Genomic DNA, 26,522 nt, shown 5'->3' with positions numbered 1-26,522 from the left:
ATTGGCTAGGATAGTTTCTAATTTCCATTCACAAACTATTGAAATAGCAGGTCGGATTTGCATTTCAACAACGGATGGCCACCATTAATTCCCCTTTTCACCTGCAACAAGAACTGTTGGGTATTAAAAAAAATTATTATTGTAAAATATACCAATGGCCATGGGTATGTAAAAATAGTCATTTACATGTTCATGAATATCATAACACAAGTACGATCTTTTCAAATGTAGTTCATTTTTATTATCACACCATTTTCAATATTGTGTGCACCTAGTTCGTACCTAGCAGAGCTCCACATTAGCAATTTAAAGTAAAAAAGGTAGTCCCTCGTTTCAGTGGGGGAGACCACAGAAAAAGCAACAATGTATCATAATTTTGATACAGGATACACACGGGATATGAAAGGTGCATTCCTATTCAGTAATAGAACGGTGACACGCTGAGGGAGGGAATGAAGACAATCGTTTAGAGAAACTTTAAGGTAATGCACCGAATTGACAATTAGATGTCTGTCAAACTGTGCAAGAGACTACAGCTCTTTATGCTTAAACAAGCTCCTGAAATAGGATTATAGATTGTAAATTTGTGAGATTTCCCAAATTAGATGTCTAACCATAAAAGTTTAGTCCCCCAACAACCTAAGTTTAAAAAAATAAAAAATTCTCTCTAGGATTTTCCATTATCAGTTTGTTGTTTAATTCCTGGGCGAGAAGCACATTCTCGATTTGTAGTACATTCTAGCTTAGAGCTAGAATGTTTTGCCGGGTAATGCTAGGGAAGCAACTTCCAGTAAATTGCCTCCAATCAAACCTAACACGGCTTCTGTAGAACTATGCTCAGACCATGCAGGTTTTTTTCCTTTTTTTAAACTGGAATTGCAGATGGCTTTTTCTTTTCTAACCCCAAGAGGTGGTCTTCATTTGTCACTGCACTCGTGTTGCCACCAAGATGTGTCTTTTCAGTCAAATCTGTGGAGGCTATAGCCTGGACAATTAAACGAAAAGATATCTCCGCCGGCGATAAGCTCCACCTGTTGAGGTCAATTAGTTTACAGGGCTAGGCTCTTCTTCCCTCCAGGTAGGGATGGGATGCAAGCACGCCCTCTCTAAAAAGCCTACCCCGGAGGAACTTAAGCAATTAATAGCAAACAGCTGCAACAGCTGCCTGGCTAGCTTACCCCTGCCCGTCGAAGGGCGAGGGGACCGCATGGCAGCCACAACTGCAAGGCACAAAAGGCAGCACCTATCTTGAAGACACTCTGGCCTCGCGAAGACAGCGCAGCTCCCGGCGCAGGGGCCTCCGCCTAGGGGGCGCGGGCGACGCGGGCCGGGGGCGAGCCCAGGTGCGGCGAAGGGGAGGAGGGCTCCGCCACGAGCCAAGGAAGAAAGCCTGACTCATGTCGTGTCCTGGCGGTGGCGGCAGCTGCGGCGGGCTCCTGGGAACTGAAACTCGTGATGCTGTTGCTGCGGAGAAAAGCCTCATTACCCATTCTGCAGGCGGGGGGGACACCATCCAGGGCGGGGACACCACCCAGGGCGCGTACACCCGAGACCCGGGGCTCCGGCAGCCTCCGTGGACCCCTCCCCGCAGCGCCCCCTTCGCTGCCGCGTGCCCGCGCGCGCGCGCCGGCTGCGTGTGAGAACAGAGCGGACACACCTAACCTGCGCGCGCCCCGCACCCTGCCCCACCCCCACTCGGGCCGAAACTCAGACCCGGATTCGCTCCCCCGGCCGAAATTCCCCACCCCCACCATTCCCCGGCGTCGGCGCCTCCGCGAGCCTTCGGCAATTTCCGTCGGGACACCCAGCGCTCGGCAAGGCCCGAAGCCCCGCCGCCTCCTTCTCCGCGGGACCCGGCTTTATGTCTGCGGCGCCGGGGCGCATGCGCAGACGCCATCTTCCCTCCTTCTCCTTTGCTTGCCCCCTCCCCCCCGCCACCGCCACCGCCTCCTCTTGCCGGCGGTCGCCCCTCCTCCTCCTGCGCTCGGGCGCTGGTCCCTCCTCTCCCGATGCCGCGAGAGACCGGGGGATACGGTGGAGCTGGAGAAGAGCACTAGTAACAACCATCACAGCCCCCTCCCCGCCCGCCGCCCTCCCTCGGCACCCACCCACTCACCCGCCCCGTTTGCCGACACCGACCAACCCCACCTCTCGTTCCTTTGAACGGCGTCGGCTGCAGTCGCTTGCACCAGCCCGTCTGGCCACCAACGCCGCCGAGAAGGAGCCGCCGCTGCCTGCGGCCCCCTCCCGCCCCGGTCGCGGGAGCACAGGGTGAGGACGAGCCGGCTGCGGAGGAAGAGGACAGGAGCGGCTCGCACCCCTCTGCGCTAGCGCACATCCCGCCGCCCTCCGGGGAGGCTCGGGCGCCGGCCCCTTCCTCCCCGAGGACGTGTGCCGAGCCGAGGCGCCTGCCCTGAGGGAGGAAAATGCTCGGGCTCCATGGCTGCCAGTGATGGAGCGGTCCCTGGGCTCCCGCTGCCACTGCCGCCGCCGCGCCCCGGCCGTGCTCCGCGAGGACCCGGCGTCTCTGCGCGCCCGCCTGCGCCTCGTTGCTGGGCTCACCGTACCGGGCGCCCCGCCGCCGCCGCCCCACTCCGAGCCTCGCCTCCCCGGCCCCAGCCGCGGCCAGCGTTTGCTCACGGAACAGCCGCCGCGAGCCCAGGGGGTTTGAAAGGGTCCGAGGGGCGTGGGGGGAGGGCCAAGCGGGGACAGCGGGGCCGGGAGGGGAGGTTTGAGCGACACTGAGCTCGGGGCTCGCCGGCGGCGGCGGCGCTGGGGGTGGCGAGGGGAAGGCGACACTCGCTCCGCGCTGCCTTCGTGCAGAGCGACCGGGAGGGCTTTGCAGCGGCCGCCGCCGCCGCGGCGGGAGGAGGGGTTGAGGTGGCTTCTGAGTTGTCCGGAGAAGGTGGGCATTTCTCGGTTTTCCCACCCCCTCCCCTTGTCTCTCCCTTGCCTTGTCTCCCCCCTCCCTCCTGCCCCGCACCCCACGTGAAGCGGAATATAAAGGGGGGTGTGAGACTAGAGGGGAAAGTGAATGGCGAAGGACTGAAGGGGTCCCCCCTTCGGGTCCCTGGCCGCCCTGTTCACCCTCGTTCATCCTCCCTTCCCGAAGCTCGCCCTCGAAGGCAGGAGCGGCCGGCGCCTTCGGCTGAGGAGGAAGGAGGAGGAGGAGGAGGAGGAGGAGGAACCGCGCCGGGCGGAGCGTCAGGTCCCGTTTTCCTCCCCGGCGTCTTGAATACAAAGATTACGGTGCAGAAGGAAATTGCACTCGCCTCCTCCGCCCCCCGGTACCCGACACAATGCACCAGCCGCCTGAGTCCACCGCCGCCGCGGCCGCGGCCGCTGCAGACATTAGTGCTAGGAAGATGGCGCACCCGGCAATGTTCCCTAGAAGGGGCAGCGGTAGTGGCAGCGCCTCTGCTCTCAATGCAGCAGGTACCGGCGTTGGTAGTAGTGCCACATCTTCCGAGGATTTTCCGCCTCCGTCGCTGCTCCAGCCGCCACCTCCTGCAGCATCTTCTACGTCGGGACCACAGCCTCCACCTCCACAAAGCCTGAACCTCCTTTCGCAGGCTCAGCTGCAGGCACAGCCTCTTGCGCCAGGCGGAACTCAGATGAAAAAGAAAAGTGGCTTCCAGATAACGAGCGTTACCCCGGCTCAGATCTCCGCCAGCATCAGCTCTAACAACAGTATAGCAGAGGACACTGAGAGCTATGATGATCTGGACGAATCTCACACGGAAGATCTGTCTTCTTCCGAGATCCTTGATGTGTCACTTTCCAGGGCTACTGACTTGGGGGAGCCTGAACGCAGCTCCTCAGAAGAGACTCTGAATAACTTCCAGGAAGCTGAGACACCTGGGGCAGTTTCTCCCAACCAGCCCCACCTTCCGCAGCCTCATTTGCCTCACCTTCCCCAACAGAATGTTGTGATCAATGGGAATGCTCATCCACACCACCTCCATCATCACCATCACATTCATCACGGGCACCACCTACACCATGGGCACCACCATCCATCCCATGCTGGTGTGGCTAGTACATCCATTCCCGGAGGGCCACCCTCGAGTCCAGTATCCAGAAAACTCTCTGCCACGGGAAGCTCTGACAGTGTTATGCCAGCTGCACCAACTTCTGCTGTCTCATCGGGTGGCTCACCTGCATCTGTAATGACTAATATCCGTGCTCCAAGTACTACCGGCAGTATAGGTATAAGTTCTGTTACTGGCACGAATACAATGAATACTGTTAACATTACTGCTGTGGGTAGTTTTAATCCTAGTGTGACAAGCAGCATGCTTAGTAATGCTAGTGTAAATGCAAGCAATATTCCTAGTGCTGCTAGTGTGAGCGTGGGGCCTGGAGTTAGCGGTGTTAATGTGAATATCTTGAGTGGCATGGGCAATGGTACTATTTCTTCCTCCGCTGTTGTCAACAGTGCCCCTAATGCAGCTGCAGGGATGACTGTGGGATCTGTTTCAAGTCAGCAGCAACAGCCAACAGTTAACACGTCCAGATTCAGAGTTGTGAAGTTAGATTCTAGTTCCGAACCCTTTAAAAAAGGTAGATGGACTTGCACCGAGTTCTATGAGAAAGACAATGCTGCACCTGCTGCAGAAGGTGTGGCGATGAATAAAGTGGTGGAAACAGTAAAGCAAAACCCAGCAGAAGTGACTTCTGAGAGGGAGAGCACTAGTGGGAGCTCAGTGAGCAGTAGTGTCAGCACACTGAGTCACTACACAGAGAGTGTGGGAAGTGGAGAGATGGGAGCCCCGACTGTGGTGGTGCAACCGCAGCCGCAGCCGCCGACTCTTCAAGGTATGGCTCTTCAGCAGATGGATTTCAGCAGCTCTGGTCCTCCAAGTATCTCTCAGTCGCAGATCACGCAAGTACAATTACAGCCTCAAGAACTGAGCTATCCTCAAAAGCAAGGTCTTCAGCCAGTACCTCTGCAAGCCACGCTCAGTGCTGCCGCTGGTATCCAGCCACCACCTGTTAGCGTGGTTGGTGTAACTTCAGCTTTAGGTCAGCAGCCTTCCATTTCCAGTTTGGCTCAACCCCAACTGCCATATCCTCAGACGGCTCCTCCAGTGCAGGCTCCCCTTCCAGGGGCCCCACCCCAACAGTTACAGTATGGACAGCAGCAACCGGCTGTTTCTGCGCAGATGGTCCCAAGCCATGGCAAAGCAGTGACTCAGAATCCCGCTTCAGAGTACGTACAGCAGCCACCGATTCTCCAAACAGCGATGTCCTCGGGACAGCCCGGCGCTGCTGGAGTGGGAGCAGGAACAGCAGCGATGCCTACGGCCCAGCCACAGAGTATCCAGCTGCCAGTGCAGCCCGCAGCAATCCAAGCACAACCTGCAGGGGCATCTGGCCAGCCTGTTGGCCAGGCTCAGGCGGCCGTATCTGTTGTACCTCCTGGCAGTCAGATTGCAAATATTGGTCAACAAGCGAGCATACCTACTGCAGTGCAGGGACCGTCTACCCAAGTCACACCTTCAGTTATTCCGCAAGGTGCTCCTCCATCTTCACAGATAGTCCCACCTGCTCCAACTGCGATTATTCATCAGGGAGTTCAAACTAGTGCTTCAAGCCTTCCTCAACAGTTGGTCCTTGCACCCCAAAGTACCTTGTTAACTGTGCCTCCCCAGCCTCAAGGAGTAGAATCAGTAGCTCAAGTTTCGCAGCCGTTGCCTGCAGTTAGCCCTTTGCCCTCTGCTAGTAGTATTTCTGTTACAAATCAGGTTAGTTCAACCGGTCCTTCTGGAATGCCTTCTGCCCCAACAAACTTGGTTCCACCACAGAATATAGCACAAACCCCTGCCACTCAAAATGGCAGTTTGGTTCAAAGTGTTAGCCAACCTCCCTTGATAGCAACTAATATAAATCTGCCTTTGGCACAACAGATCCCACTAAGTTCTACTCAGTTCTCCGCACAATCATTAGCTCAGGCAATTGGAAGCCAAATTGAAGATGCCAGGCGCCCAGCGGAACCCTCCTTAGTTGGCTTACCTCAGACTATCAGTGGTGACAGTGGGGGAATGTCAGCAGTCTCAGATGGGAGTAGCAGCAGCCTAGCAGCCTCTGCTTCTCTTTTCCCGTTGAAGGTGCTACCGCTGACGACACCCCTGGTGGATGGCGAGGATGAGAGGTAAGATCCTGCCGTGTTTCTGCAGACATTCAACAGATTCAAAGTTAATCTGTTTAGTAGCTATATATCTGCACAACATTTGTCAAAAGCATTACCTATTTTTTCATTTTTGTATGTGAAAATGCGTTTTCGTGGTAAGTTTTCTAGAGCAATAGTGGTGGAATGGTTTCAGAGTGGATAGCAAGTGGTGGGTGCAAGTAATATGTAACAGACTAGTTATTGAGCAGAAAGTATAGGTCTGGGGGCACCAAGTGTTTTTGTTACTTATGAAATGCTTTTTAAAGGGATTTATTATGAACGGAAAATTTTTACTAACCCATATAATAGTAAATCTAGTCATTTGAATTTCTAAAATCCTTACGATCATCTCTTAAGGGGGGGGGGTTGTGGTTCCCACGGTGGTTTCTCCTTTACTAGATTGGACAATCCTTTTCACTTCTACTGTGTTTGATCTTAGTCTGTGAAAGATAATGTTACCTGCTTTTCCTAGTCAGACATTACAGGAAAAAGATGACCTAGTCTGGGTTATATAGGTTGCCCTTATACTGTAATTGACCAACTTTTGTGTACTTATTTAATGGTCATTTTAACTGACCAGAACAGGAATGGGAATCTTAAAAAGTATTTTGTGGGGGAGGAGGGTATACATTGTCAAAATTACCAGGTTTATCTTTGAAAGTAGTATCCTGTACGTTTTTCCTTTTGTATGGTAGATCAAGGTGGTAGCCATTTTAAAAAGTAAGGAAAGTCTTAGAGGGTTGAATTTACAGAGGCCTGAAAATAAGACTTTGTTCTCCAGATAATGTATTCCACCTGTTCCCTTCTTAGCCAAAAAAATACCTAAAGCCAAAAATACAGTATTAATCCAGTGTTTTTGTAATTGAACTGGAAATAATGCTCCAAACACGCCATTGAATCAAATTGTGTCTTTTAAGCTAACTGCCTAGAAAAGTTGTGAAATCTCTAATGAGTCTACATTGCTTTAAAGTTGATTTTTAAAGGAATGTTCTTTTCACAGATTTGCTGGTCTGTGACTAACCTTGATCAAAAGAGTATCATAGGCGTTAATGACAAAGGCTGTTCATTTTAACCATCGAAATTTGAATAAACTCTAAAGACATTTAATTATTTTAGTGTTAGTTGTAGATTTTTGTGATTGAACTTTCATCAGACCCAATTGGAAATTTATATTCTAAATGTGTACTTGTGGTTTTCACTTGGGAGAAATTGAGGGTATTTCAAAAGAATTGCAGTCTTAGTAAAATATTGCAGTGAGGTTTTCATGATATATATATTTTTTAGTTCCTTAAAAGATGTAAGGTAAAGGCATTGTTAATTGAAATAATTTAAAATCTTGTCTTTCAAGATTTTTGTTTCTTTAAAATTTTTCCAGGAGTCATGTAATTAAAAACTTGTTATCTAACCAAATGTGTTCTGTATCATGTATACGAAACTGAACTTAAGAGTTAGACCTCTTCTAAGAGGTAGTAGTTTCCTTAGTAGTCCTGTTATAATTAATGATAAACTTTATTTGTTTCATATGCTAATTGCTAATAGTCACTATAATTTTAAAGAATTATTTGTCCCAAATATTAATGTTTTCTAAATCTAAGGGGCATGATTGAGTGAAACTCCTGAAAATCAGGTGTATTATGTAGATGCTAAATTCAGAGAAATAAAAGATAGATGAAATACACAAATGAAAACCACACATTTTGAATTGAAACCTGCCATGATTTTTGTTAATTACCATTTGTGGTCTCCTGGCATGACTTTCTCCTTTTTTATTCCCCTGGTGGTAGGGCGTGATAGAGCTTTCCACAACTTGCTTTTCCAGACAATTAAAGTCAGATGTTGCTACTTAGAACTAGGTTTTTAATTGTAGGGATAGAGGCCAGTTTAAGATATTTAGTACAAAATTAATTTTTCTATATAGTAAGTGAGATGAAGATTAATTAGGGGCAAGCTGTGTAGAAAGGTTTGGAAATAAAGGGACAAAAAGAGATACTGAAGTATGATTAAGTATTGGTGTAAAGTAACCTGAGTTGACTCTGCCTGTTTTGAATTTACTACATATTTGAAACTTTGTTAGTTAACATCAAAGCCAGAAAATGTTTGTTTCGTAGGTGTTCTTTAAATGTTGAAAAATCAAAATTTGTCACCCCTAAAGTACCTATAAAGGCCAATAAGGATAAACATGTATATATTATTTTCTTTATGGTGTTTTACTGCAAATTATTCTTTTATCCCTAAAGAAAAAGAAATGTTTTAAATTTGCCTTTGGTAGGGAATTTGAGACTATCTACTAGAGAAAAAAGTGATAATGATTAAAAAAATTCTTCTTACCTTTTCTTCCCATGACAGCTTCCGTGTCACATGCATCTTCTGGGGTTTGGTCACCAATTTCTCTCATGGGAGGAAGGGGGGCGTACATTATAATTTCAGTATTATGACTTAAAAAACCATGTTAACAATGAAGCATTTTGGTGGTAAGGCAAATGAAAGATTATTCTGTAGTCTGTTTCTAAAATAATTCTCTTAACACTTTAAAATTTAAAATGTTCATTAGGCATGTGAAAAATGCTTTCAGTTGATCATTGGGCAAGACTATAAAAATTAGAAACATGGGTCAGGCATTAAGATTATTTTGTTTTTTAAAATTCATTCTCATTAAAAAGATCTTATTGTCTCATTTTAGCTTTTAACATGAACTTACCTTTATAACACAGGGAAGATACCGGTATTTCACACTGATCTATATACTTCTATTCATTCTTCAAGACTTATCTCAGATGTTCCTTCTGAAACATTTTTTGGTGTTCCTCTATTTAATGTGCTGCACACATTCAGTTACTATGTTTACCTGTCTTCCTCATAAGACTCTGAGCTCCTCAAGGGCAAGAACTAAATAATTTTTTTTTTTTAAGATTTTATTTATTTATTTGACAGAGACACAGTGAGAGAGGGAGCACAAGCAAGGAGGGTGGGAGAGGGAGATGCAGGCTTCCCCGTTGTGTCAGGAGCCCCATGTGGGACTTGATCCCAGGATTCAGGGATCATGACCTGAACAGAAGGCAGACGCTTAACGACTGAGCCACCCAGGCACCTCAAGAACTAAATAATATTTGAGTGAATTAATGAGCAGACCTTTCTCTGCTTTTTCCGTCATTATTTAAAATTTATATTGTCTCATCATAAGCACAACTGTTAGAGATGCAGGATCATATAATTTGTGTAATAAATTGAAAAGAAAAGAAGAAAAACTTGCTTTTTTGCACCTCTTTAACCTCATCGTTGAGGTGAATTGATACCTGTTTTCTAAATACAATACCTGTTACGTAGTAGGCTCTCAAATTTTTATTAAAGAGGAATGAAAGTCTTCTTATCTATGAAATAGGAGTAGTACTCATTTTGCCTACTTCTGAGGATAGTACCATTAGATAAAATATTTTAACTATAAAATTCTAAATTATAGGCTTTAATTTTTACTTAAGTTGTACCTGCAGAGTTTAAAGGGCCAAGTAATTTACATGGTTATTGAAACAAACAAAAGCTTCCTACCTCCCCCTTTCCATTTTTCTTACCCAAAAGCAGTCACTTTAATTTAGATGATTGTCCTGTTTACCTCCGAGTTTGTAAACAACATGCTTATATTGCTACTGGATATGCAACATGGCTAGATGGTTAGGAGCATGGGCTCTGGGTTTATACTGTTTAGGTTTGAATCTTCCTCTGTCAACTGTTTTATGTAATATTGGGCTACTTAACCTCTCTATGCCTCCTCATTTGGCTCATTTAAAAATGGGGATAGTAGTACCTACCTCATAGGGTTGTTACAGAAAATGAATTTGGAAAGCCTCTAGAACTATGTCTAACTCACATGCTCTGTATAGTCTGTTAAATAAAATACTCTGTGTTTCGGTTTTATTAACTTCCTTGGAAAATGAAGATTTAACTTCGTTATCACCTACTCAGCTGATCTCCTTTACTTCCTGGTACCCTTCTTAATAGCTATAATTCCATCACTTTTGATAATTCAGTATTCTTGTAAAATACCATTTTTCCTGTCCTATACAATGTGCTGTACTTGTCTGCCTCCCTCCACTCCATCCCAGCTATCTAATGCATATAATGTACTAGAATATATAGAATATATATTTCTCTATACTACTTAACCTATAGAAATGTTAGCCCCCCCCCCCCAGAAGTTTTCATCTGTTTCCTCCAAATTGCCTTTCTGCCAATTTTGTATGCCTTTCTTCCTATTTTTGCTTTGCCTTTTGTGATAGAGCCTTTCCTCAGATGTCTGGTAATTCTTGGTCATCTGCACATCTGCACATTAGGAGAGGAAAGAGCTTATCTAGTCTCAGTGTGACTAGTTGACTGTTAGCTTTATCATAGGGTGATCTGGCTGAAGTTCAATGTCTCTGCTCCACCCCTGGGTTAGTTTTTGCTGTAATTATCACTAATTCAACTTTTTGTCAAATGTCTCTTGAAATGTTCAGGTATTATTACCAATTTTATCTTCCTGAGGCAGTCTCTCCTGTCCCTCTGGCCTCCATTCTGGACTGTCTTCTAGACTTTGTACACAACCATTATTGTGGGATTCCTTTCACTTTCTCCTGTGGTTGGATTTCCATTTTGCAGTGATCAATGTCCTGTTCATTCTTGGCTTACTTGATGTTTTAAAATTGTTTTAGGGGGCACCTGCCTGGCTCAGTCTGTAGAGCATACGACTCTTGATCTCGGGGTTGTGCGTTTGAGCTGCATGTTGGGTGTAGAGATTACTTAAAAATAAGATCTTAAAAAAAAAAAAGGTTTCCGTTTACCCTGAAATTCATTTGATTATTTGGTTAGGTTAAGAATACTACCTGTAAAATTGTATTATTTTATACTTTTGCTCCATTGCTTTCTAGCTTCCATATTGCTTTTGAGAAGTCTGAAATCACTCTGATTTCCAAATATTGTATGTCACCTGTGTGTGTGTTTCCTTTTTTCCTGCCTTATTTACTCTTTTCTCTATTCCTCTCTCTCTCTTTAATTCTTTGAAAGCTTTTGAGATTGTATCTGTTTCCAGTGTTTGGAAATTTTATAGTCATGGATCCTTGTTTAGGTCTCTTTTCATCCATGTTGCTGAGTACTAGGTGTGCTCTTTTAGTATGGAAACATCTTTTAATTCTGGGACTTTTTCTTGAACGAGGTCTTGATTATTTCTTTCTATTTTCTGTTTCTTAAACTCTTCTTATTGGGATAATGGACCTTCTTGATTTCTTTTCTAATTTTCTTGTATTTTCCATCTCATTTTCTTTTTGCTCTACTTCTATTGAGTTTTCATATGTTATGTATTTAGTTTTCCACAGCTTTTCTTTTTTGACTTTGCTCCTTTGAAATAGTATCTTGCTGTAATAACAATAATATATTCTTTTATCTGTCTGAATATATAAACATTATTATTATTATTATTTTTTAAAGATTTCTTCTCCTTGTGTGATCAGTGTCTTCCAGGTTTGTTTTCTTAGTTTGTATTTGCTTTGGTCTTTATCTTTCATGTTCTGTAGCCTTACCTTAGATGGTTGGTGGTTGTGTTGTGAATAGGGAAGTAAAATGATAATTAGAAATCCTCAGTGATACTTGTTAGCCTTTACTGTATAGTAACCAGGCTTAGATGTTTGGTTGGAGGACTTTTTGATGTTAGTGTCTTCACGTATTTCCTTTGAGCTGGTTAGATTCCCTGTAGAAGGCTCTTTTTTGCTTGGAGGTGAAGGTTGTGGGGGACAGGAGCGAAGTTGGGTAAAAGGTCTTGGGAGAGTCTTAGCATCCCCATATGTATTTCTTCGCTCAGTCACCCTGTTTTAGTATGTTTTCCTGCCTGCGGCTGTACCTGATTTTCTCAATCTTGAGATACGGTGTTTTGGTATTCTCCAGACAATATATTTTCAGGTTTTTGTTGGGATTGAGGAAGAACAGTAGGGATCAGTGGAGCTGGTTACTTCTTAAAAAGACTTTTAAACAATATTCCTTATTTTAGCTCCCTCTCTCCCCCATATCCCACTTCAGATGTATGTGGTACTGCCAATTGCTGAGTCTTTTGGGGATTTTACAGTTTAAATTGGGTTTGTTCTTGGCTTTCTCCACTGTTTGCTAAAGATTTGATTTTCTAGTGTTTGCTAAGTCATTTGTCACTCAACCATCTGCTTTCCAGCTTCCAAACTTTCGTTGCTATTGTCTTTTTACCCATTCTCTCAATTTTTGTGGGTTTATGTCTTTATAGCTTAAAAAATTCATTTTTGGGGTAATTTTAGTGGGTTTTTAGAAAAGGAGTATAAATTATGTGTTTACTATCATTATATACCCATCTTAACTGTACCCAACACTGCACTATTAAATGTAAAGAATGATGCTAATTTTAATAAAGTCATTGCTCCAATGACTTTATTTTTTTTGATCTGATTTTGTTTGATCTGTAATAAGTACATAAATTTTAAGAGTGGAATTGCTTGGCTTATATTCAGTAGAAATAAGAATAGTATATAACTCGGTATTTCAGTTCATAGAAGTGATTAGAAATGTTAGGATTAGATTCAGTTAATATTTATTATCACATTAAGCCAACTCAACAACCCTGTGAGTTAAGTTTAACTCCTTAAGTTATGGGTTAACTTATACTGGTGAATAAACTGAAGCGTAGTTAGAGAGGTGGAGTTGTCTCTGGTTACACACATAGCAGCACAACAGCTAATATTAAAAATTATTTTTCCAATTAAAAGTCTTTTGGTATTTCTACTAATGAAGCCAACAAGAAGGAAGTGTAATGCCCATAAACAAGAGTAGCTGAAAACCTGAACAAAGGAAGGCTTCTTTGATTTGTGTATTTGTGCAAAAGTAGAATTACCGTAGAACATACTGCTGTTTGCCTCTAAGCCCTCGGTGAGGAAAGAAGTGGTTAAAGGCATCACAACTGATGTACCTGGAGTGCAGTAGACATGCAAATGATAAGTGAATTAAGTTTAATACTTTTTTTCTTTTCAAAGTTGTATGAAAATTATTTTTTCAGGAAAACTTTTAATTTTCTAATTTAAATTCAGTTTTTGTAGCATTGGCTTCAGAATTGTGAGGCAACAGTTAGATTTTGGTTCTTGTTTAGGAAGTTGAATTTAAAATTATGAACTATGCAATGCATGACCTCTTCTGCTGCAATATTAGAAGCATGCTGCAATGTTGGAACTCTGGTGGTTGGTTTTTGCTGCGTCACCGTGTTGAGCGTGTCATGGTAGGAATATGCTTTAATGGCTCATTAAAAGAGATTACATGAATTGCATGTTTACATTATTTTAAAGAACTGTTTATAATTAATTTTAGATTCTAGGTTGACTTTGTTTTCTAGCTTCACATATATTCACATGTCCTTCCCCCCATTAATTCTTCCTCACCAGTTTGATGTAGAAATCTTACGTTTCAGCATTATTGAGCCTAGTTGACTTTTATTTTTCCTTCTTCTTGAAACACTCTTTTGCTTTCAGGGCTCTCCTTTTTAGTTTCTTCCCACCTTTCTGGCTCCTTTTTTCAGTGTCTCTCAGATTCATCTATTCTGTCCGACTCTGTGTTGGAGTTTCTCTGGATTTCTGAGTCCTTTTCCCACTTACTGCCTTTTCCCTAAGTGATCATCTGCTCTGTAGCTTTAAATACAGTCTGTATGCTATCAGTTTTCTGAATGCACATCACTAGCCTACACTTCTTTTAGCTTTAGGGTGATATTGTTCTCTGCCTTCATAAAGCGTCTCCACTTGCATTCTCATAGTCTCAACAGAGTACAAAGTTTCTCTTCATTACCTGAACTCTCAAATTTCTTTCTATTTTGTTGTCTTCTTTTTAATAATTATTATTTCTTACTAGTTCTTCACTTCAGAAACTTAAGGGTCATTCCTGATAACCTCCCCTTTTTCTCATCGTGTACATCCTGACCTTAACCTACAAAATATATTCTGAATTCATCTGCTGCGCCTCCTCCCATTGCTCCAACTCTAGTCTAATGTATTTAACTCTTAAAGTACTACAGTAGTTTCCTCACTAGCCTTTTGCATACATTCTCGTGTTTCTCCTATATTATATCTTGTAGTCAGAATGATACTCTTAAAATAAAAATCTGTTCAGAACTCTCACTTGCCCAACACCCTTTAAAGCCTTCCTCTCTCTTTGAAAGTAATTACTTTTTGCCTTTGTTTACCTCTGGCATCATGTAGTGCCACTTTCCCCTCTGCTTTCTGTGTTCCAACTGCCTTTTTTCAGTTCCTCAAGTTGCCATTCATTCTTACTTCTTCCTCTAGGGTCAAGCACACGTTCTTCAGCCTAAGCATCTCCTGTGTCACCTGTCCTCTATTCCTCCTCAAAGTTTAACTGACACGTTTTTATAAAAAAAAAATTTTTATTTCAATGTATTAGTTTCAGGTGTACAATATAGTGATTGAGCAATTCTATACACTACTTGGGGCTCATCACATGTGTACTAACGGTCACTTTTTGATAGGCCTTCTGTGACATAGCAATCTAAACTCTGGTTCTTTGTTAATAATGTTCTTTTATAATGTTTATTACAGTTTGTAGTGTGTGTGAGAGAGAGAGAGAGAGAGAGAGAGATTATCTGATGATTTTAAGCTTTATAGACAGGGATGCTTGATTTGCTACTACATATCCGAAGTGTATTTCAGTGCTTAACAAACAGATACTTAGTAAAAATCTGCTTAGTGAATAAATGAAGCCAAGTGGCATAAGATAAGGACAACTTATGTTTTTAAAATCATTGTTATGGTATATTTGGAAGGTAAATAAATTCTGTTTAGATGACCATGTGATATCACTGTTTCCTCCTTTAATAGAGGTGAATCAGAATTAATTGATTATTTTTTGCTGTGTTTATGAGCCGAAAGAGCAGTCTTAGTTGTTGCTTGTAACAAGCATTTTGTTTCGTGTTTTTCTGCTTGTTTTGTATTTACTTTTGTTTATGCCAATAAAAGTTCTCCAACTTGGTTAAGACCAAAAAAACCCTATTTATTTGAAAATTAGAATATCAGAATTCTTTATCAACTTTTGACTTGTTCATCTCAATATATAATGAAGCTTAAATAGTATCCAACTATTGTCTTGGAAGTCCTTTGGTACAGTTTCAGCTGTTGAAAATATAACCATTTAACTTGTAAAAATGTCATTTGTATTGAGAGCTTTCCTTATTAAACAGTTTAGTAAATAGTGAGTTATTTACTTGTTTAAAATTCCTAACTAATATTTTACTTATGGTTACTTGTTATTGAACAGGTAAGTTATGGATTAATTAAAGGCAGATGAAAAAGGTTTGGCAGTGATCAGAATTAGCTAAACTAATTGATTACCTGTGAGTGGGTATTAAATGGGCATAAAAAAGTGTTAAGAGATGAGGTCTTTACTCTTAAGGTTGGGTAATTAAAAACAGAAGGGAAAATGTACAATCTGATGTTGTAGTGCAATGGTCATCCGTTAGGAGAGGGACCTCTCCATATTAAAACCTGGTTGCTTGGCTGAAAACCCTATTTGTGTTGATTGGGGAGAAGATTTACTATGGTAAATTTTTATTGATTTTTATTTAGGATTAACTTTAAATCCTGGTGTGTATGGATCTACCATGGTGTGGATGGTATTGCTCTTCCCCATCCAGGAAGCCGTAGAGTAAAGGGTTACTCTGAGCTGCATGAGGTTAAGACAGATGTGATAGCCGCTTATTTTCCCAGGACTCTAGATTATTTTTATACTATCAGCTCACCACTCAGGTTAGGGAACTTTTGATACCTTGGGTACATGCCTGAGTATTCCTTTTCTGAGTAGGTTGTGATTGGATTGATTATAAAATTGCTCACTGTGATGAGACTTCATTCTCTCCCAGCTTGTCTAGTTATCTGATTTCTTCAGTATTAGGCTTTCTTAGTAGACATTCATTCACATGGTAATAAACAGCATATTGACTAGTTAGGAATGCTTTGAAGGTATAAACATGCAATTTAATATCTAGCAGATTTTTGCTGTGGTATGGCTATGATACATTTCTACTGGTAATAGTAATGAAATCTTACTCTTGTGTGACTTTGGGGGGTTTGTTTTTAACAAAGTACTTTGAAATAGATTATATCCCCTTGAGTCCTAGCAGTCTTAAAGTTGATAGGATACTTTTGTTCCATATTCACAGAGGAAGAAAACAATCTGGTTCGTTTATTCAGTCATTGATTAAATATTGAGTTACTACTGGGTGTTATGTACTGTTTAGCTTGTTCATAGACTATAACAATTTAACAGTAAGAGTAGTAGTTGTAGGAGAGTTCAAAATTATCATACTTAGCTGTAGGATTGTTCTAAGCACTTTATGTCTATCAACTCATTTAATTCTCAGAAAATCTTATATGAGTTTTAAGTACCATTATTACCCCCATTTTGCAGGAGATGAAACTGAAGCATAGAATGATTAACTTGGGGGAAAAAAACAAGTAACTTATTCAAGGTCACATAGCTGGTAAGTTGGAGCTAGGATTTAGATCTAGGCAGTTTGGGTTCCAGAGTTTGTACTCTTAAGGATCCTTGAGCTCTGTTGGCCTCTGTTAGCATATGGTCTGAACCCAGTTGTTCTGACAGTGGTATTGAGAGTTGTTTTCTTAATCAGCTTTCCTTTATTGGAAGGCACTGGGAACTGCAGATATCTCTTATCTTGTTCTGTCTTCAAATAATCTTATCTTGATCTTGGAAGTTTGAGTGGGAATGGTACTCTTCTTCTTGTACTCCAGAATATAAGCTCCATGAGAACAAGGACCTTATCCATCTAGTTTACCTCTGTATTCTCACTGCATGCAATAGTGCCTAGCTCATAGTATGTTTTGAAATATTATCGAGTGAGTGCATTCAGACATGTGGTAGAAGAAAAACCCCATAAATATCCAGGATAGGGATATCACTACAGCCAGAAGCTCTGCATTCTGTTAACATTATGTATATAGCTGTTCTGATAAAGAGGAGTAAGTTTCAGTTCTTCCCAGATACACTACTCTACCTGTTATCTTAAATTCCTTCTGTCTCCCCTACAGCAGCCTATCAAATGGGTATATTTATTGAGTACCTACTAGGTGTAAATTATTACATAGGAATGGTGTAGGCAAAGATACAATCAAACATGATTTTTGTCCTTAAGGAGTATATACAACATACATATGGTGAAATTACATGACAATAAGTAGAGCTAAATAACAGTTTTAAATGACATGAAATACAAAATGAACAAATCAGAAATTTAGAGCTGGAAATCTTGAGATCTCACTCAACTCTTGTTTTATAGATGAAGCAACAAGTTCAGAAAGGCTAAGTGAATTCTCAAATAGTGCTACAAAATGTTTCTCAGACTAACGGAACTCTGGACTTGAAAATGATAGAGGAAATTACATTCAAAGTTCACAGATGGGATGGAATTGACCTTTGGTAGGTCAGGAATGCAGTGTTTTGAATGGACTTTTTGAAAGTTTTGGGTTGAAGAATGTTTCAGGTAAGAGAGTACTAATAAAAGGGAAAAAATAAGAAATGCATTCAGGGTATCAGTAGGGGAACAGTGAGACTAAATAGAGTTAAGTTTGTCTTAGGCTGTGATAGGAAGTGACTGTAGGTTGAATTCAGGAGTGATCTGGTGCTCAACACCTTTTGATTAAGTCACATTCAAGGAAGATTAGTATCAAATGAATCCATAGTTTGGATTGGAATGGGGGTACACCTGGAAGCAGAAAGAACCAGTCAGGAAATTATGTTTTCTCTGTTACTTTTTAATGAACGAAGGAGATAAATTAGAGGGATAGTGATTTTTTGTAGTGATTCAGTATAGAAGTCCTTCGGTTAGGAAATTTCTCAGTTTAGAAAACTACTGTATTCAATTTCCCAGCCTGTCTTTCCTTAAAGCAATATATTTCTCTTCTCATTTTGAAAAATCAACAGACAAAAATAGGCTAATTTTTTGGAAAGGCTATTATCTATAGCTGTAGTTTTAAAAGTGTGAGGGGTAAGTGGTAATAACCTACAGGTAGGATTTTTGCAGTTTGTTTTCATAGGATTCATCTGTGTCTAATCCAAAGCAGATGTGTCCCAAATATATTTAGCAGTGAAAAGAAATCCAAGTGTGAACTAATATTTTAGGATTGGTTCTTTACACTAGTGATCATAGAGACCTTTCCCTCCTTTCTTTTCATTCATTCACTTGCCAGTCTCTTCCAGGCAGTGGAAAGAGGAGGAATAATTTCTTCCTACCGCCCGCCCCCCCAACCCCCCCCAGTACTCTCAGGTCTCTACCACAAGGGAAATGGTATATATAGTTATTTAAAATGTTAAAAGCATTAGTGCTGTCATTGACACTAAATGTGAGTAATTTGATTATTTTATTGACATTTAAAGTGCCACAAAAGTAAATTATATGTTGGTGCCTTTTTTTCACTTCACTTGCCATTTTAAATTTTGAGAATATATTCATATATGTGTGGATATACATATAAAGAAATATAATTTTTAAAAGGATATTTTGAAATTTTTAGATTTCCTATGTATTTGAAAGGATATAATTTAGTAAGTATTTGCACAGCACGAACTCTGTCCTTAAGGAGAGCCTACTTAAAATCAAGAATAAGTGTGTATCTATACATACAGATATATATGTGTGTGTGTGTATGCACACACACACACACACACACAAAGATAATAGGTGTAACAGGTTCCAAATACTACTCTCCTGTTTTTGGTCCTTTGTTTCAGTTTTTTTCACCTTATAATTTATTTTGTAGTATTTATACCTACCTTTGTAGACTGCTTGAAACATTTTAGGGAATGACTTGGGATGGAAGTGCAATAAATGGGAAAAGGATGACAAAGGTAGGCTATGTGTCATGAGAGATATTAATAAAGCAGTATTGAGAGTCAGAAGGTAAAGATCAGATCACATGCCTTTGAAGAGGTGGCATTTGAGAGAAGTTATTTTAGTAAAGAAAACTTAAACCAAGAAGGTTCAAGGTACAGGGAGTATTTATGGAAAAGAGCATAGGACATAGTCAAAGTTGGTAGGTGATGGTGTCTGTATACAGGAATATGGAAGATAAGGCTAACTTTGAAAAGCATCGAAGACAGGATTGAGGAGTCTTGACTTAATTGGACATGGAATGGAGGGCCCTTTTTAGTTTTTGTGCTGTGTAATGGCCTGGTCTCAGTGTTGGGTTTTAGGGAACTGCTGACTTTATTTCGGATGTCTAGTTGCTTCCTTCCCTAATAGGGTATGAGGAACTCAGTAATTCCTTTCGCTCTCAGTGGTGGAAATGGAGGCATATTGTCTTTGTGGTTACAGTCTGAGATAATGGTCTGAATCAGTGACCTTGGCCTCATTAGGAAAGCTAAGGAGGCAAGGACCCAGTCCACATATGGTAACACTCTACTAATCCAGAGGTTGAACACTGGTAACTTAATCCTTTGGAATACATCTCTGGAATGTAAAGGCCTCCAAATTGCTTGAAATTGCTATCACAAAATAAAGCCATGTGGCTACCACCCTCTTCCCCCAGGGCTATTTTTGTATAGTATTTTTGGTTATTTTTTAGACTTTTTAAGTGTTATGTTTGCCATCTTTATCACCTTAAAGCAGATGAGGGAGGGGAAAGAAAAGAAATGGGATTTTAAGGCAGGGGTGAATTAGGCAAGTAGTAGCATATAGCCTGACAGCTAAGTAGGAATTAGAAATTTTAAGATTACCCCAAAGAGACATGATACAGTGAATGGTTCACTAGTTGAAAGTGAGATTATTAAATAGATAAACCTGGGGCACCTGGGTGGCCCAGTGGGTTAGGCCTCTGCCTTCTGCTCAGGTCATGATCTCAGGGTCCTGGGATCAAGCCCTGCATCAGACTCTCTGCTCAGCGGGGATCCTGCTTCCCCCTCTCTCTCTGCTTGCTGTCTGCCTACTTGTGATATCTCTCTCTCTCTGTCAAATAGATAAATAAAATCTTAAAAAAAATGAAATAGATAAACCTAACCTACTTACATGCTAAGGAAGATTTTGTTTATACTTAATATTAAATTAATTTTATTTTCTTGGTTGTGTTTTATTATATTTTCAACAATGATGAGGATTCTCTTTCTGCTTTGGGGAAAAAAACTCATGTTTTAGAAATTACTTTTTAAAGATGATAGTCAATAAAACTTATAGTAGCAAATTCATTTTAGAAAAGTGCTGCTTGTAAGTTATTTTTTACTTGATTTTTGTTTCTCCAAGTGTATTGCTATGGGTGCAAGGTGGTGTGAGGTGGATTGAAAAAATACGGGTTTTGGCTGTAGTACTGTCCACTACTCAGGTGCTGATAACCCATCAAATATCAGGCTTTTTCCTTTTCTTCCTCTTTTTAGGCTTTATTACTGCAGTTTACTTCCCTTTCAGACTTAAGCTTGGAGCCATGTATTTTCTTTAGTTCATGCTCCCTGTTACTGTAGAATCTTGGAATAAAGTTTTGTCTGACAGTGAAGCTTCAGCTTCATTGTGTTATTTTCTTCTTTGGGGATCTACTAAACATTATTTACTAGTTCTCTGAAATGACAGCAGGATTTATATGTTTGTACAACTGTTATATTTTGTTATTAGGAATTTTAGTTGTTTTCAGGTTCCAGGGAGGAGGGATGGATCCAAAATGGGGAGATGGGTTAAGTCCAAATAAGATATCTTAAAATGTTTCCTGCTTTCATTCTTGAATCCCATAATAATTAACCATAATACTGAACCCCAATCCTTTTAGGAATAAGTATATTTAATGCTTATTGAAGGAACATAATGTTTGAATTATCGACCTCTTTAGCTTTTTTTTTTTTTTTTTTTTGGTAAATTTATATAAGATGAATGATGAATTTATAGGGGACCCGAGGATTATATGATGACAGAGAGATGATTCTAAAATTTCTTTTTTCTTTTACTGTATTACTGGCAGATATATTATTTAGGTAAAATATTATCAAGTTAAGTAACTTGGTCACATAATACTAAGTGATGGGGTGAGTATTCCGCTAGGTGATTTGACCCAAAGCTTGTACTCTTAACCATTCTGGAGATGGGCCCACTGATGAGCCATACAAGGTGGCAGCTGACAGCTGTCAAAAGCAGTCTTTAGCCTATGAGAATGGAGGCATTTAGCCCTGTAGATTTCACTGGATTCTCATTATAGAGTTGTACAGTGAGTGATGTTCTTAAGGGTGATCCTTTCGATCTTCGTTGTTATTTTCTCTTAATATTGTTTTCTCCTAATTAACTTTTTTTTTTTAAGACTTTATTTATTTATTTTACACACAGAGAGAGAAATCACAAGTAGGCAGAGAGGCAGGCAGAGAGAGAGGGGGAAGCAGGCTCCCTGCTGAGCAGAGAGCCCGATACGGGACTCGATCCCAGGACCCTGAGATCATGACCTAGCCGAAGGGAGAGGCTTAACCCACTGAGCCACCCAGGAGCCCCTCCTAATTCACTCTCTTAATTTTAAAAACATTTCTATCCCAAATGATTAAATTTTCCAAATTTTTGCTAAAGAATAAACTTTAAATTTGGAGAATTTGCTTAAGTGGAATCCAATTTTTAAGACTAAATGAATGTAGAAATAATTTTATGACATGAACCTTTCAGTAAGTCAAGTTAGTAGCCTTCTGCTGGTCTCATTTAGTGAGCTTTTACAATAAGCTATTGATACTTAGGATATATATTTTTTAATGCTTAATATGATCAAGTTACATTAAGATACTTCTTAAAGTAGAAAACTCGCTTTAATCGGTTGAATCATAATAGCACATTTTATGACTCAGTCTTTTAATTTTGAATGGTTATAGCATTTGGTTTGCATTTCATGATTATTGGAAGAAGAAAATGCTAATTTATGTGAATACTTTTATAGTAAGTTGAAGAACAGGATTTACCTTGTCTTTTTGCTTGTTATCTTAGAAGAAAGAATTTATTTTTTGAGACAAATGCCTTAGGTCTTATATTCTAGTCTATTTTATCTATCTCGCTATCTCTCTATCTATCTATCTATCTGCGAGAGCAAGCGAGAGAGCACAATCAGGGGGAATAGTAGAGGGAGAGGGAGAAGCAGGCTCCCTACTGAGCAGAGAGCCCAATGTGGGGCTCCATCCTAGGACGTTAGGGTCATGACCTGAGCTGAAGGCAGATGCTTAACCATCTGAGCCACCTAGGTGCCCTTGGCCTTAGGTATTCTTTTAATTCAAAGTTTTTACAGTAGAGCTGCTTTGTTTAATTTTTCATTGTTTGTTTCCTGATTTATAAACATTGACTTATATAAAGAAACAATAGGAACTTCTTAAAATCTTGTAGTTAAGAGTAAAGATCTTAATGGATATAGTAACTTAATTTATCACTGAATAGTAATATAGTATGAATCTTACTCAGTTTTTCCATAATTTCACTTTCCACTATTATGAAATAGCCAAAAGCTACTGAAAGCCAGTAATTTTCACATCTTGTACAATTTGATTGCATTTCTAGACATTTTACTTATTCCTATGCTTTTGACAGCCTAAATTTGCCATTCTCCCCATCCATATGGGCAGTCACAATGGAGAATTTTTTTTTTTTTTTTAAAGATTTTAACTATTTGAGAGAGAGAGTGTAAGCGAGAGTGTGCTAGCAGAGGGAGCAGCAGTTGGAGAGGGAGAAGCAGGCTTCCCACTGAGCAGGGAGCCTGATTGGGGTGGGTGGGGGAGAGTTTGGTCCCAGGATCCTGAGATCCAGGATTCCAAAATCTGGACCTGAGCTGAAGGCAGATGCTTAACTGACTGAGCCACCTAGGTGCCCCTGAAGGGGGAATGTTTAAAAGTGAGGTTGTCTTTTGTGAAATAGAAAGCTGAAAGGGACCCACTTTGGGTTTTTTCCTTTTATTTAAAGGTTTAGTTTCTAGTTGTACTTGTATTTTTAGCTCATGAGGATCTACCAGTATCTTACTAAATTTTCTTATTAAGAAATGGATCCAATATGCAAAAACAAAAACTTTTAACAAGTAGACACACTGGCCTAACAAAACTCAAGTTGTGCTGTATTTGAGCTTATAAATATGTGACCTAAATGCCATGTAGTGGTCTGAGTCAAAGACTGAACAAATGAGTAAGGTAGCAGAAAGGTCTAGAAGACGATTACTGTGGATAGAAGGGAAAAAGGAGGAACTGGTGATAATTGATAACTTATTAAACAGTTTTGTTGCCTACATCTCTAAATCTAGCAATATAAAAAAATTTAGAAAAACTACCTAAGCTGGTTTAAGCAGTTGTTTATTAGCCTTTGAAGCTTTTTATAGTATTTCTAATCTTTCCTGGTATTGTGATGATTTATTTACTTAAGAAATATTTGAATGCTTGTTGTGTATGCTAGCACTGAACAAAGGTACTAAGGATACAAAGAAAAGAAGTCGAGCTTTGGTCTTCCAAGAGTTTTGTCTAGTACTCTGAAAAAGCATCATAAGATCTTAATATATTTTCTAAATTATCCAAATTAACTTATATCATGCTTAGTTGCTCTGTATATGATGTGCATGACAGCCTTTTGATTCAAATAAATTGATTAATCTAGGCTATGGATTAAGGAGCGTAGTGGACAGTGAGGTAGAGTTTAATGAGCATTAGCTTTGGCATCAGATCTGGTAGCTAATCTTCTTTATACTATCTCTTATTGTGTGACCTTTGTAAATGTCAGTGTAAGCCCAGTTTTCTTACTTGTGAAGTGGGAGTAAGCTACCCTTGCACTGTTGTTGGGAGGATTTAAGGGGATAAAGGATGTCATGCACCTAGCTCAGTTCTTAGTAGTTGTTGTGCATAGTATCTGCTTTTATTATTGTGCAAGTAAGAATGATTCCTTTCAGAAGCACTGTAAATTAAAAGCTTGCCTACATAGTCAGAGACTTTCTCCATACGATAGCCTTCTAAACCAGTGATTCTGCACCTTTGTGACATTTTTGGTATAGCCTTTCTTGCCTGGGGATCCATAAGAGACTTAATCCCTGTAGGAAAAGAGTGACTCTCTCTCAATCCTCCTAAGAATGGCATGTATCTGGTATCACCATTCTAGATGCATATGAGCAAAGGGAATTTATTACTTATAATGGAAGCATCAGGGATTAATTCTTCTGAGTCCTAGGCTGCTGGGACTGTGTTACAACTATTTGAGAACTGCTTCAAAATTCTTAAATTTACAGAAACAAAAGTTGTTAAGAAAGCACACCTTCCTCTCTTTCTTAATGGGGATAGGGGCTACTTACAAGGAATATAGTGTCTTCTGGCTGTTTGTTAATATTCCAAAGTAGAACGATTACCCTAATCAAGTGATTCTTAAACTTTTTCATTATAAAGATTGTTTTAGATGGACATAGTGCCCTGAAGACCATCTGTTCCATACTCCTTCCTATATGGGACTGAGTGAACACTATCTCCTTAGAATGAATGGAATTAATCAGTTTGTTTTTAATAAGATAATGAGTCAGTACCTGGTTTGTAGGTATCAAGATCATTGAACTGGATTTTGAAATTTAGTATAAAAGTTTCAAAACTAGTGTTTTTGATATACTACTTCTTCAAGCCAAAAAAGAAAAAAAATTTCTAGAGCCCAGGAGTCTTGGGGAATGCTTTTTTTTTTTTTTTTTTTTAAGATTTTATTTATTTATTTATTTGACTCAGAGAGAGAGAGACAGACAGTGAGAGAGGGAACTCAAGCAGGGGGAGTGGGAGGGGGAGAAGCAGGCTTCCCGCTGAGCAGGGAGCCTGGTGCCGGGCTTGATCCCAGAACCCTGGGATCATGACCTCAGCTGAAGGCAGTGCTTTAACTACTGAGCCACCCAGGCACCCGGGGAATGCTTTTTGTTATAGACATCTTGGAGGTTAACATTGCATTTTAATGTATTAAAGACTGAGAAATTCTGCAGAAGAGAGACAATTTTATTTAGTCACCACTAACCTTCCCAACTTTTTTGATCATCTAACGTTTATTAATGTCCTGTAGAATGAGTGTTCTTCATAATACGCTTTGGAAAATGTTAATCTCCTTCATTTTATACAAGAGCAATGCCTTGGGTCCTGTAGTTAAGTGATGGTGGGAGACTTCAACTGGATCCCATCTCTACAATTATTATTCTACCCCTAACAATTCCTTTTCTGCTATACCACCTTGGTTTTTATAAGTATTTGATTTATATTAGAAATAAAAGTAAAATTGTTGTCATATGAATATATATACCAAGTGAGCCATCTGGCAGAAGATTAAGAACATATTTTGAGAACTACAGCCCTGACATATTTGCAGCCTCATTTAATTGGCTTCGTCATTGTAAATGGTTTACAGACCTTAGGGATAGACTTCACATGAGTTAGTGTATTCCTGGGGGAACTCTGTAAATAGGATAGAAAGAACTAGTTAACACTGTAAACATTCAGAGATAGGGAAGCTAATCAGTTTGTTCTTTGCTTTGATTACTGTTAACGTAGAACTTTTTACTAACTTTGTGTTTCTTATGTTTTAGAGTTAAAGCTTGATATTGCTAACAAAGTAAAGGAGCCAACTGAAGGTTATCCTCTCCCATTTATCCATTCCCTTTGTTACACGGATTTGAGAAATGGATTAAGAAAGTACAAATGGGGATGTCAACTTCTGAGGTGAAAATTGAAGTCTTTTGGGGACTGAAAGATTTATCAAAGGGGTGAAAATAATGGTTATTGGAGATGTTTCTGAAGATATATTGGTAGATTAGGGAAGGAATTTTTGGCTCTTTTGGGAATGTCTTTGTAAAACTGGAAAGTCAGAATTTTTAAAACTAGCTGCATTTGATGGTTTCAGAAATTTGACCGCAGTTTTGAAGGAAGAATGGAAAGAAGTATTGTATTCTGGTATTACATCTGAATAGAATTTAAACGAGTGACTTAATTAAAATGTGTGAAGGAATATACAGGCATATCATTTCTTAATGGGGATACATCCATATTTGAAGTTGTCTTACTTGCTGAATTGAGAATTTAGTAGTATTGGCACTTTCAAGGGCTTAATCCAAAGTCTGTTGTGGCTTTTACAAAATTGTGCTGCTAGCCTATACAGTGATTAATAAACTTCATGTATCTCTCATATCAAATCGTATTTCTTAGATTACAGCAAACATATTCTTAAATTATTAACAGGTGGTGATATTCTTTTCCCTTCATCCCTTTTTACTATTTTTGGCAATATTTTCCTTTTCAGGACATGGATTGTGACTCTAAAATCTTACTCCAAAAATGTCTGGGAAGTAGAATAAAGTCTAATTTGTTATTGCTAGACTGTTAT

General features: G+C 40.2%; 1 protein-coding gene across 5 annotated transcripts in view; it reads left to right on the top strand.

The window, feature by feature from the left end:
* Window positions 1-2,689: 2,689 nt before the first annotated feature.
* Window positions 2,690-26,522, top strand: part of TSC22D1 (TSC22 domain family member 1) — a 143,120-nt gene continuing 119,287 nt past the window's right edge. For 3 of the 5 annotated variants that reach the window (XR_004384609.1, XR_004384610.1, XM_032873982.1), the window contains exon 1: window positions 2,691-6,154. Coding sequence is in view for 3 of the 5 variants with exons in the window: in XM_032873982.1 (XP_032729873.1) it covers window positions 3,300-6,154 (2,855 nt within the window). In the remaining 2 variants the exon portion in view is untranslated. Of the gene's footprint in view, window positions 6,155-26,522 lie in introns of all 5 variants that reach the window. The other 2 variants (XM_032873981.1, XM_032873980.1) reach the window with 2 other exon arrangements.

This window comes from Lontra canadensis, unplaced genomic scaffold (assembly GCF_010015895.1).
Source record: "Lontra canadensis isolate GAN:19392208 unplaced genomic scaffold, GSC_riverotter_1.0 scaffold51, whole genome shotgun sequence".
Classification (NCBI taxonomy): Eukaryota; Metazoa; Chordata; class Mammalia; order Carnivora; family Mustelidae; genus Lontra; species Lontra canadensis.
This window is presented reverse-complemented; position numbering and strand designations above follow the sequence as displayed.